Below are 11,443 nucleotides of genomic sequence, written 5' to 3' on the forward strand. Positions count from 1 at the left end.
GTCATAACACAATTGGAATTTCACATTTGTCAAGCATGTAAGGCTACAAGTTTTACATTTTGTGAATAAACAAGATATGTTGAACTGTAACATTCCCAGCCATTATAGATGCAAATGCTTGATGCAGCATATCTTCTCTTTGCCTCCAGAAAGGCTCATGTGCAGAAGAAAGAAATCACTGAGTATAACAGCCCAAGTTTAGTGGAATCATCATTATATATATGTACACACATACACATGATGAGAGTTTAGACTTCAGGAACAGAGTGATCCATCAGGCTTTTCATAACGCTAGTTGCCATCCTAATGAAAAAAAAAAGGCATTTGTAAGACTACTGCAGAAGATTGCTAAACTTTCTGATAACTGCATCTTTGTCCCTGCTAGCCCTTTAATACAATTTAAAAGTTGTCCTTTCACTCCATTTTCTGTAACAAATATGTTGCTATAGAAAAGCTGCACCAAACTGCACACACAGAGAAGCCCACGATACTCAACGTTTTTATTAGTAACTGAGCTGTCTTACCAATATCTTCCAAGATGCAGGCATGTGTGCAAGCAGCATAGTATCACAAGTACAAAGGAAGGAAGGCAGGGGGAAAAGGTGGCTGTTAGACTGAAAACTGCTTTGTAAAAAGAGCATAAAGTGGAAGAAAAAGACTCAATTACACCTGAAGCATTATTAATTTCCAGCAACTTCAAAAACATTTTTGCAGCAGAGATTTAGCTGTAGAAAGCCAGTGCTGCCAAAGGATTAGGCAAAAAAAGAACTATATCCTGCCAAGAATCATGTTTATGTCACCAGAATTAATTGCACTAGAAACAACATTTTAGTTACAAGGTAACAAATACTTACGTTTTCCCATGCACTTTAAAGATCCTGGAGACTCAATTTTAGTCAAATGATGTTTCGAAAAAGGTTTTTCAAGATAAAAGGCAAAGGAGCATCACTAACATATGAACAGTTTTTAAAACAGAACCAAACCACACTGGTCTGACTAAAACACCACATTAAACAGATGTTCAGACTCCCCTCACCCATTCTCAAGCTTTCATGTTAAGTTTGTAATTGGGTCTTCTCATGAGTACATTTCATTGAACCTACAAAAAAATAGTCACTATCAACTTGATTATGATTAACAGCATGGCTGCTTCGGTTTTTACGTACCTCTTTATTATATACTCATAAATACTGGAAGGCATGACAGTAATGGTCACTACATTTCCCGCTGTTGCCAAGATGTCTGCAATTTGAGGGTCCTGTTATTAAACAAGAAGTCATGAGCAACATTACTCAAGCTGTTCAACAGTCAGTTGACAGTTCAACATGTTCAACTACTGACTAAAGCAATTCAACAGCTTTTTCTAGACAGAATTCATGCAGCTAAGAGACCCACAACTCCTTGCTTAGAGCATTCAACCTTCAAGGCAAATCACTGAACCTGCAGTACCACTTCACAGATGTTTGGTTATTAGTATCTTACAAGAACTGACTACAGAAAGGATACAGATGTTACACACAGAATTCCTACTAGAATTTGACACAGGCTGGCAGGAGGAAGCTTATTCTTTATGTTTTGCCAGTAAAATTAGACTAAAGATAAAAACGGAGGGTCAGCCTAGCCAGGTAGAGGCAGAGAAGAAGAGTAAGTTGCCCTTCCTACAGATACAAAACTGCAAAGAAGCCTCAAAACATACATGTCTCTCCAATCAAGTTATCTCTCATGACTTATTTTCTTACTTTATGAGCATTCAACAACATATTATGATCCTTTTCCCTCTCCAAAACACAATTACTCTACACACACAAAAAGCTCACAGCTATCCACGCCCACCACACACTACTTCTTACCTTCAATCCAATTACATTCTGCCCATTGATTTCACAGATGTTGTGCTCTGTAAGAAGTCCGTTTCTCGCAGCAGAACTGTCTTTCACTATTGAAGTTATTTTTCCATTCTTGAATATGAAACCAACATGTCCTGTGCTGTCCTTATGCATAGTAATAATTCGTTCAAAAGGCCTATAAGAAGTAAAAGGCATTTAAAATGAAAAAAACATGTTTTCAGTCTACTAAACCACAGAAAGAACCACACACTATTTCAGCATCTTTGACTCACAAAAAGTAATTGTATTCTAAAAGACTCCTACATCAACTACATTGAAAAGTAGTTGGGTTTAACTTCATTTTGTTAATATTTGCTACTTTAATCTCTTCTTTCCAGGTTGAAGTCACATTGCACATACGAACTTGTGTATAAACCTCACATGTTTTCCCTGTTCTACAGGTATTTCACCATCTGGATTAATAATACAAAGAACCCATACAACACCCACCACAACAACCAAACACAAATGGCCATTAAAAATTAAGTTTTGACTACGACTGTTATCTACCTTTGACTACGAGGTAGATAAAATGGTGCAGGCAGTTTTAACAACTATAGGTAGACCACAGGATTCTGGAGTCCAAGGCTTTCCCAACAGCATTTCTACTGCTTTACAGACAATAAACCTTTAAATTTTGTCTTAAAAAGATAGTAAATCCAGGAAGGTATTGGGGAGTTGGGCACAGAAGTGGTAGAAAGAACAGGGAATCTACTACCACAGTTTTTTGCTTCAATACATGATAGAAATAGCTGCCTTGATAGAAGTAGCATGCCCTCCACTGGGTCAAACTTGAAAGAAAGAACACTGAAAAAACCTTCAAGACATATACCTAGTCATATCATGTATCATCTGTCTTCTCATAGCCTATGAGACCTTATGTTGAATCTGACCTATTATTACTAAACACACATAACCATATGCTCATTATCTAACACAGATTTAAGAATTGGTTAATGGTTCAAATATACCTCTAGTCAAACTGGCATTAATTCATACAAAACCAATAAAGTTCACAAAAAAATATTCATGCTAAATAAAAATGCAAGTGAAAATTTTAAACTCATTCCTACAGTCAGTATTTCGGTACTGTCTTCTATTGCTTTTCTCAGTTAGTATAAATCAAGTTGCATCAGAAAAAGCATAGAACTCTTGAATTCAGAGCTTAAGTCTAACTTGTGCTATCACTCATTCACTCACCTTGAAAGTGTTAGGCCTCATCATATCCAGGCAAGATGTGTGCACTGGAAGTTTACAAGTAAACAACAATTTTGACCGTTCCACACAAAAGGGAACATTTCTGAGGATCTTTGCTATTGAAGTACATGGACCAAGGTATTTTTTTTAAGCCTGCAATGCTGCTCAAGTGAGGGGAGACCCAAACCCCACAGCATTACTCTGAGATGGATAATGACAATCTGTATCTGCTGTTGGCTTTACCTGTCCCGAATGATCATAGAAATCCTTTCTCCAGAAGCCTGTTTCAGAATTTTATGGGCTTTATCAGAACTCCATCCTGCACAGTTTTCACCATTGATCTGCAGAACTTGGTCCCCAAACCGCAGACCAGCGAGGGATGCTGGAGAGTTTGCCTGAACTAACTGGACAAATATGCCCTACAGGAGAGAAGAGGGGAGGGAAAAAAAAAAAAAGAGACAGACACAAAGAAAGTTCCACCTTAAAAGACCAATGACAGAACACACTTTAAAGTTTCCCATTCTCTATGTAATACCAACCAAATAGACAAAAGGACTTGCTATTCTCTCTCCTTAAGAGAGACTTTTGAAATGTCAATCTGTTTCTAGATGTCGAAGTGGCTGACAGATAATTAATGCTAGAATAAAGTTCAGAAGTAGGCAAATCTGTTCTGTCTAGACTTCTAGAAATTAAAAAAAAAAGAGACACAAGCATAACAAAAGCCTTACTTGAAGGGGTAAATATTATTCTGTTTTAACAAGAGATCTAAACAGCTGGATCAAGACAGACTAGTGGTAAACTGGTGTATCTCCTTGTGCATTTCACTAATAATTTCTCTGCAAAACGTCAAAAGTCTTTTTGTAGTTGGACAAATAAATCAGCAATGCTAGGAACTCTATGGCAGTTTTTTTCCTTCTTTCACAAACCCGTTAGTTTTCAAGTTTTTTTCTCCTGATTAGGGCGTGCCAGCACCTTAGGTAAAAAAACAAGGTGTTAAAAAACCTATTTCTAGTGTTTTAGGGGTACTTTGACAAGTAAAGCATATCAAGGCAAACTGCAGATAATACTTTTGGGGCAGGGTGGTGTGGGGTGTGAAGTTAAAAAAAAAACAGAGTAGCATTTTCCATGTTAATAATCAGAAGATACTGAAACAGAGAGGCTCCAGAGCCAGTTTAAGGATCTTCTTGCAGCTACATTCATACTAAGGGAAACGCAAAGAGGCCACTCTTCACACATAGGTAAGATGACACCCTCACTCTATCCTTACTTCTCTCACCAGAAAACACACTGAAAAAAAAAAATCTATAGAAGAGGAGCTACTTTACGCCATAGGCACTTCTCTGCATATTGCTGAACTTTTAAGTACTGCTCAGTGTTTCCACAAAGATAGAGACAAGCAGTCTTGAACTGCTAACAAGTATCACAGCAGCTCTGCAAGGACAATTTCATGCTCTAAAGTGGAAAAAAAGTTACTAGTATTTTTCAGGTGTTATAAAACATATTGAACTAAATTGCTGCTGTAAATTTACATCCTAGTCCAGACACAGCTGGAAATACTAGTTACTGACCTAATAAAGGATTTTAAAATTCGACTAGTGGATAAGCAAGCATTATACAGAAGACAATTTTGTGACCATACATTAACTTCACGACCAAATTAAGCCAGCAGCAAGATCTCTATAGGTAAAAGCAAGCTTCTACACTTACGTTGTCAACAGACTTAAGGCGAAGTCCAATTTTGCCATCTTGATCCTTACATAAAATCGCTTCGCGGATGCCTTGTTTAATTTCTGCTCTGCGAATTCCAATATCATTTCCAGTTACTGGAGCTACCATGTAATTAGTAGAAGGTCGTGTTACCAGTTGCTGATTAAAACAAAATAGTCAGACAACTTAGTTTCAACTTTTTAAAATAGCTATACATCAGTTTATATGAAGTGATATTAAAAAATCCACCACACAAATCAAGTCACAACAATAGCTCTTCTCCACCCCTCCAACACTGGAAATATACTGCTCAGTATAGGACCAGAGAAAAATAGGTACTGTTACTTAAAACAACTGATTTATCAGTCAAGTATTGTACTTAAGACAAATAGTAGTCTACTATCTAGAATGCTAGATATACATTTAGTCTTTACCCTTTTGCTTTCTAAAACATGCCTGACTGGTACCTACACCCTGTGGCTGAGAAGCTGCTGCTGCTGGTAAGTTCCTCTGCACCTCTTCCTCATTGAGGCTCAGACCCATGTATTGAGTAAGTTCTGGATACAGTCTGGGGTATAAGCCTGTAGGAGAAAAAACAAAACACCAAACTGTTAATACAATTGTTGGTTTACCAGAGCAAGCAGTTACTGCTTTCATATGTACAATTACTTGAACAAGTCTTGTGCTATTGTAATGTAATTTTCAAATTAAGTACAACAGAAGACCCACTTGAATCAGGACTGTTATTCAAGCCCAGCTTAGAACAGTAACCAGACAAGCAGCACTTCTGAGATAAAAAGCTTAGAGAACTTTTCATTTCAGTTTCTTAATTCAACCTTTATGACACAAACATTAGACAACAAACAGAGACCTTCCACCAAGTACAGGACAGCACTTGCAAGAGGCATCCATGCCACAGACATTCCAGATCCCAGGCATGGTAAAGTTTCTGCAGAAGATAGCCTCCCGGCTGTAAGGTCCTGTTGTGGTTTAAGCCAGCAGGTAGATAGAACAACCACACAACCATTTGCTCACCACCACCCCCCACAGCAGGGTGGGGAAAATAATTGTGGGAAAGAAAAAAGGTAGAACTTGTGGGTTGAGATAAAGACAGTTTAACAGGACAGAAAGAAGAGAATAGTAATAATGATAATAAGAATGATAAAAGAATATACAAAACAAGTGATGCACAGCACAACTGCTCACCACCCGCTAACCAATGCCCAGTTAGTTCCAGAGCCGCAGCACCTTCCCATCCAACTGCCCCAGTTTATATACCAAGCATGATATCTTATGGTATAGAATGTCCCTTTGGCCAGCCTGCATCAGCTGTCTCAGCTGTGTCCCCTCCCAACTTCCTGTGCACCCCCAGCCTTCTCACTGGCAGGCCAGCATGAGAGGCTGAACAGTTCTTGACTGCTTAGCAACAACTGAAAACATCATTATTATGATGTGTTATCAACATTATTTTCATCCCAAATCAAAACACAGCACTATACCAGCTACCTGGAAGAAAATTAACTCCATCCCAGCTGAAACCAGGACAGGTCCACAATGCAGTCTGCTTTAACAGTCTTCACAAGAAAGTACTGTCATTTTCTCATAGCTTCAAAATGAAGTTGTTTTAGACACGCTTCTCAAGACAAAACAAACACAGCCCTTAAAATGGGCATAGAGGAGTCTCCTGCTGGTCAAGAGGAGCAGGGTGCAGGGAATAGGAGGAAAGGAAGTTAAAATGACAGACTTGTCAGACCTCGTACCAAACTACTCTGGAAATGAGCTTGATGTTTTCTCGACATTCCACAGGTAATTAACTGGTGCTGTTTAACAAGTAGCAGTTATGAGAACTCTTAAGAGTCCACCCGCTGTTCTCACCAAATCAGTGGGGACAGAAAAGGCTGCCAGTACAGCCAAGTGGTACAAGGGACAGCTTTGGAAGCAAGCAGGCTCCCCAGTTCACAAAGCTTAGGTTTCTAGTCTTCATTTATGGGTACATGTATAAAACCAGCTGTTCTAAGAACCCACATTTGACCAGAAACGGAAAGTAAGTTTCCTGGGAAGGAACAAAGGTCATTGCAAGGTGAATTGCAGTATAAACGACAGGCTTCCTTGCTCCTTAATACTTTCAGTGGTCATGTTTGCACTCTGCTTCACATGAGAGCTCTCTGATCTCATTTCTGGATTTTCTGTCAGCTTGTAGTTTCACCAATATTGATTAATAATTTTTAATGAATATTTCTTCTATTTTTGCTTGCGTTTTCAAGCCCCTAAAATCATACACAATTAATGCTGCACAAGACCTCTGCAGCTACTCAATTTTTCTCTTTTGTTCTTCATCGAAGACCACAACACAGGATGCATCTTTGCTGGCTGTATTACATTCTCATTCAAAACAGACACCTCCAAGTAGCAAAAAACATCCAAAAGCTCTTGATGTTGTATATTCTCCTACCTCTGCCGGGACAGAGGTACTCCCAGCAGGTTTGGCACATCCTATAGATAGTGTAGGCCTCTCTTCTTTTGGCATATATTGAGTGATTAATCACTCTTCAGCTACACACAGCTCCTGAGCTATCTGCACACAAGCTGATGTCAAAATTATGTAATTTGGCCAGCAGGCACAAAAACTGCAGGAGAATTCAAATTCTGGACATCAGAAAGAATGCTGCCAAGAAGGGATTGCTGAAGCAAACTCAAGTCTGGTCTGGCGAGGTTAGGCCAGGTTAAGTATCTATTCCAGAAAGGATCTACGACAGGCAGCTCTCTGGTGAGCTATACAAACTCCTGTCTTAAAGTTATCTTAGACACACCAGTGCCAAGAGGAGAACTGGAGACAAAGTTACATCCACCAAGCTTTAATATCTGACCCATCATCATTCTTGACAGCTATTCCAGCACTGCATGCTGGTCATGCTGCCCTCTACAGCTTACAAATATACATGTGATAAATAAGGACAACTAAGTATTTGAGTTAAGAGTTAAAAAGAGCTCAAATGGCACCAACAGCAAATCTTGTTACATTATGCTCACTTGGAAAAGGTTTCAAAAAGTTGAGAGACAGGTTAGTGTTTGTCATAATTTCCTTTTATAATTATCATCTTTTGACTCCTATAGTGCCTCTACCAAGGTGGGTGTTGGCATTTCCAAAAAGGCATGTTCTCACCTTTCATAAATAGGTTTACATGTTTAAAGGTATTTTTGTCTGTACCGTTAACTTTAGGATTTCATAGCTGTTTTCCACAACATTATGATACTATATAGTACATGAGCTTACCTCCATCGTAAGTATTAGGAGCAGAAGCTTCAGACAAGATTGCTGGATTAGCTGGATTTGAAGAAAAGGCAGTCTGAGCCTAAAAGCAAAGAAATTCACATACATTATCTTGTACAAGAAAAAAAAGCTACAAAAACTTTATTATGCAGGCAGGAGACTAAATATTTTCTTTTTCCTTGTACATGCCAGTTACTATTCATCTTGAAGTTCTGAAGTCAGTCTTTCTTTGAAATAAATAACTTCAACACAATATGCTGTAGTAGTATCAAACTATGGTAGATCAACTTGTATCTTCCTCAGAGACAAGGCTACAGTAATAATACAGAAAGCCTTTACTGCCAACCTGTTCTGTTTTTGTCATCAGGCAAGTTGAAGAGCCTTAAAAGACGCATTAAACTTGACTGACAAAGCTTTAGAACTTTTAAGTTTTAAGGTATGACCTTTGGCAGAGTGTTTTGTAATTACTTTTTTCAGCTGGATTGAAGCAGTTTTACCTCTTCACCATTTACAAACGTTATTCACAAGTTCCCTTACAGGTTGCAAGTTTCACACAATCCAATGCTACTAATTTAACACTTTCTGGAAGAAATGGACCTTCTAAGATGATTTTTCTACAGAAGTTGTCACTACAGCGAACAAACTAAGATTAATTTCTATATTGCTTACTGACTCACAAATATAAGAAACCATATTAAAGTAAGCCAATTTCCTTCCTTCTCAGTACATCAGCTTCTTCTTTTTTTGGCCTTGCATAATCGTGACCAGTGAAAAACACTGCCTTAGAGGCCTGTAAAGCGTGATGGAAATAGTTATCCCCAGTAGCTTTCCTGAGGTTGAACGTCAAAGGTGGGTGGGAAATTACTAAATGCATAGTGAAACATTATGCTGAACAGGACACATAAATCATCTAACACAACATGACGGTCAAATTACTTAATGTTTTTAAGGAAATCATGCTTAAAAATAGAAGACTTCTTAGTCCTGTACTATCCAGGAAGTTGTTTTTAGAAAAATGTTTCACAGCAAGAATGACTCATTATTTATCAATATCAGATGTATTTAGAAGAATCGCCTCCAATTCAAATGCTAGACAAAAAGAACAGGTTACAATATTTAATTTAACAAGTCTGTTTTAACCAGCAGTCATTTTATGCTCACTCACTTGTTGTGGATACACACTTTGTCTTTCAGCACTCTGCCCCTTTTTCCTCCTAGGAGTGCTCCCAGACATATTTAGAAAGACAGCATTTTTATAAAGCAGTTTTTGGGAGAGGCAAATAATTTAGCCTTTGCTACCAAAAATATCAGTGAAAACAGAATGGCTTACTCTTGAAATAATGGTATTTAGCAACGACAATCTTTACTTGCCCTCTCTCAGCTATACTCAGTAGACAGCCCATTATTCCCCTAGTTCCTACTACAGTTGGTAGGAGTGAGATGCTGTCATATAACTGCTGAAGAGCAATCTTCCCCATTGATGATGGCAACAAGAACACCCAAGCCTCTCCACTGCGGATCTGTAACCAAATGCTCTTGGCTCTACGCCCCTTCTCTCGACCCTCACATGAATTTTCTCATAGGCTGTCTTGCTTGACATCCCACTTACCAAGTGGCAGAACTTCGTGAAATCCTAATTTAAACTTTGAGTGGACAGACATCTTTAAGTATGACAGCAAGCATCTGTCCTGCGTGAACTGATTTATGGAAAACTGACCTTTGACATTACAGCATCACCAAGGATTAAACTAGTTTAACAGAACAATTTGTTGTGCTGCCTACAGAAACCTCCATAGGGTTTACTCTTATTTGTCTGTGAAACACCACAATAGACTATAGGCATAGTCACATGAACAAGGCACTTCTGCCCAAGTTTGTCTTGCCCATATGCTCAGCAGGGCTTACAAAAGAGGAATGCCTGCTCTACAAAGTGACAGAACATGCACCTATGGTTCAAGGTTTACAGGACTCTGCATAGACACCCTACTTCCATTTCCTCACTGCTTCCTTCAGTGGTCACAAAAGTTTAGTATAAAGACCACATTTAGTATTTTTTAATTGTAATATATAAACTCTAGCAGTTGGTCATTAAAAGGCTGAAGGATCACATTCTTGGCTCCAGGCTACAGTTTTATTGGTTTTGATTTTTTTCAGTTCAGCATTGCCTGACTGTAGATAAAGGATATTGCTAAGATAAGAAGAATGGGGCAGGGTGGGCGGACACAACAAGGAGAAATCTCGGCACAGTGCCTACAACTTCAAGAGCCCACACACACAAACACAGGTAGAGAGTTATGAAGCTGTTCTGTGCAGTTTGCTTTATTGCCTCCCTATGAGGACAAGGGCAGAAGCAGCAGCCACCTTAAAATGCAGTATAACTCATTGCTGTTATTTAAACTGGGAGAGAATCTTTTAGGAAAGAAAAATGGAAGCTAGGTAAAATGCTGAATAAAGCAAGGAAACTTTGTAAAATACATTCATGTCAAATTTCTCATGGAGTTTTATCCATTAAGTGTTTTTGATAATTTTGTTGCACAGGTATCTTTTTTCCATCATTGTCCTGTCTAATAATAAAGATATGAATATTCTTACACATAAAGGGTTTTACGCAAGTGTGATAAACTTGGAGAACTCATCGCTACCACGAAATAGCCAGAGGACAATTCTGTGATTCCAGATGACATTAAGAGATACAGTGCTCTTCTTTTGTGCCCAACTGACCACAAAAAGTTTTCTGCTACAGTTTTGGACACCCAGAATGAAATGCAGCAGGTTTATTAGTTCAGTCAACATCTATTCATCACATCAGAGCTGAAGTATGAGGCTGACTATGTTTGTCTACTTGAGACCAAGTATCTATACTTTAAAAAAGCCAAACATCAACATATTAAAGACAAATTACTATAAATGAATATTCAAAATAAATATACCTAAGAATGGTAAAATAAGCATTACTCATACTGTATCATGCTACAAAGTAAATAGTTTGTCTTTCCCCTTTTAGAGTATGATGGTAAAACACAATAAAAGTGTCCCCTCCCCTAGATTAAAAATCATCACATCTATTATTGTCATCAAAACTCGTCTTATTAAAGCCCACTATACCTGAATAACTTTGTCCACCTTCAGATCTTCCAGGGAAGGATAGAGAGACATTTTGATGCAGTCTCACTGGGCAGAAGGAAGACCAAAAAAAGGAGGGAGGAGGGGAGAAGCAAACAAACAACAGGGTTAGTCATCAGAGATATTTATTTAACATTACAACTTAAAAAAAGGAAAAGAGAAAAAGAAAGCAAAGTATTAAATAAATGATCTGTGACCTGCAAGTCTTGGCATTACAGATACCTGGCACTGCAGATAAATTCCATTAAGACTACCCATT

The 11,443-nt window shown here is 38.2% G+C and overlaps 1 protein-coding gene across 4 annotated transcripts; it reads right to left on the minus strand.

The window, feature by feature from the left end:
* Window positions 1–248: 248 nt before the first annotated feature.
* On the minus strand, window positions 249–11,217 carry SDCBP (syndecan binding protein; the record flags this gene model as incomplete). 4 transcript variants are annotated; one of them, XM_082014891.1, is made up of 8 exons in its annotated part: window positions 249–303; window positions 1,167–1,258; window positions 1,851–2,022; window positions 3,327–3,502; window positions 4,791–4,949; window positions 5,262–5,371; window positions 8,065–8,143; window positions 11,185–11,217. In XM_082014891.1, 8 exons carry the CDS (start codon window positions 11,215–11,217, stop codon window positions 249–251), a joined length of 876 nt encoding a protein of 291 aa, XP_081871017.1. The 4 variants fall into 4 exon arrangements, with proteins under 4 accessions (XP_081871017.1, XP_081871016.1, XP_081871015.1 ...); XM_082014890.1 differs by having other exon boundaries at window positions 4,791–4,946; window positions 11,167–11,217; XM_082014889.1 differs by having other exon boundaries at window positions 11,167–11,217.
* Window positions 11,218–11,443: the final 226 nt, after the last annotated feature.

The sequence above is a fragment of the Phaethon aethereus genome (assembly GCF_964289735.1).
Source record: "Phaethon aethereus genome assembly, chromosome: 2".
NCBI lineage: Eukaryota > Metazoa > Chordata > Aves > Phaethontiformes > Phaethontidae > Phaethon > Phaethon aethereus.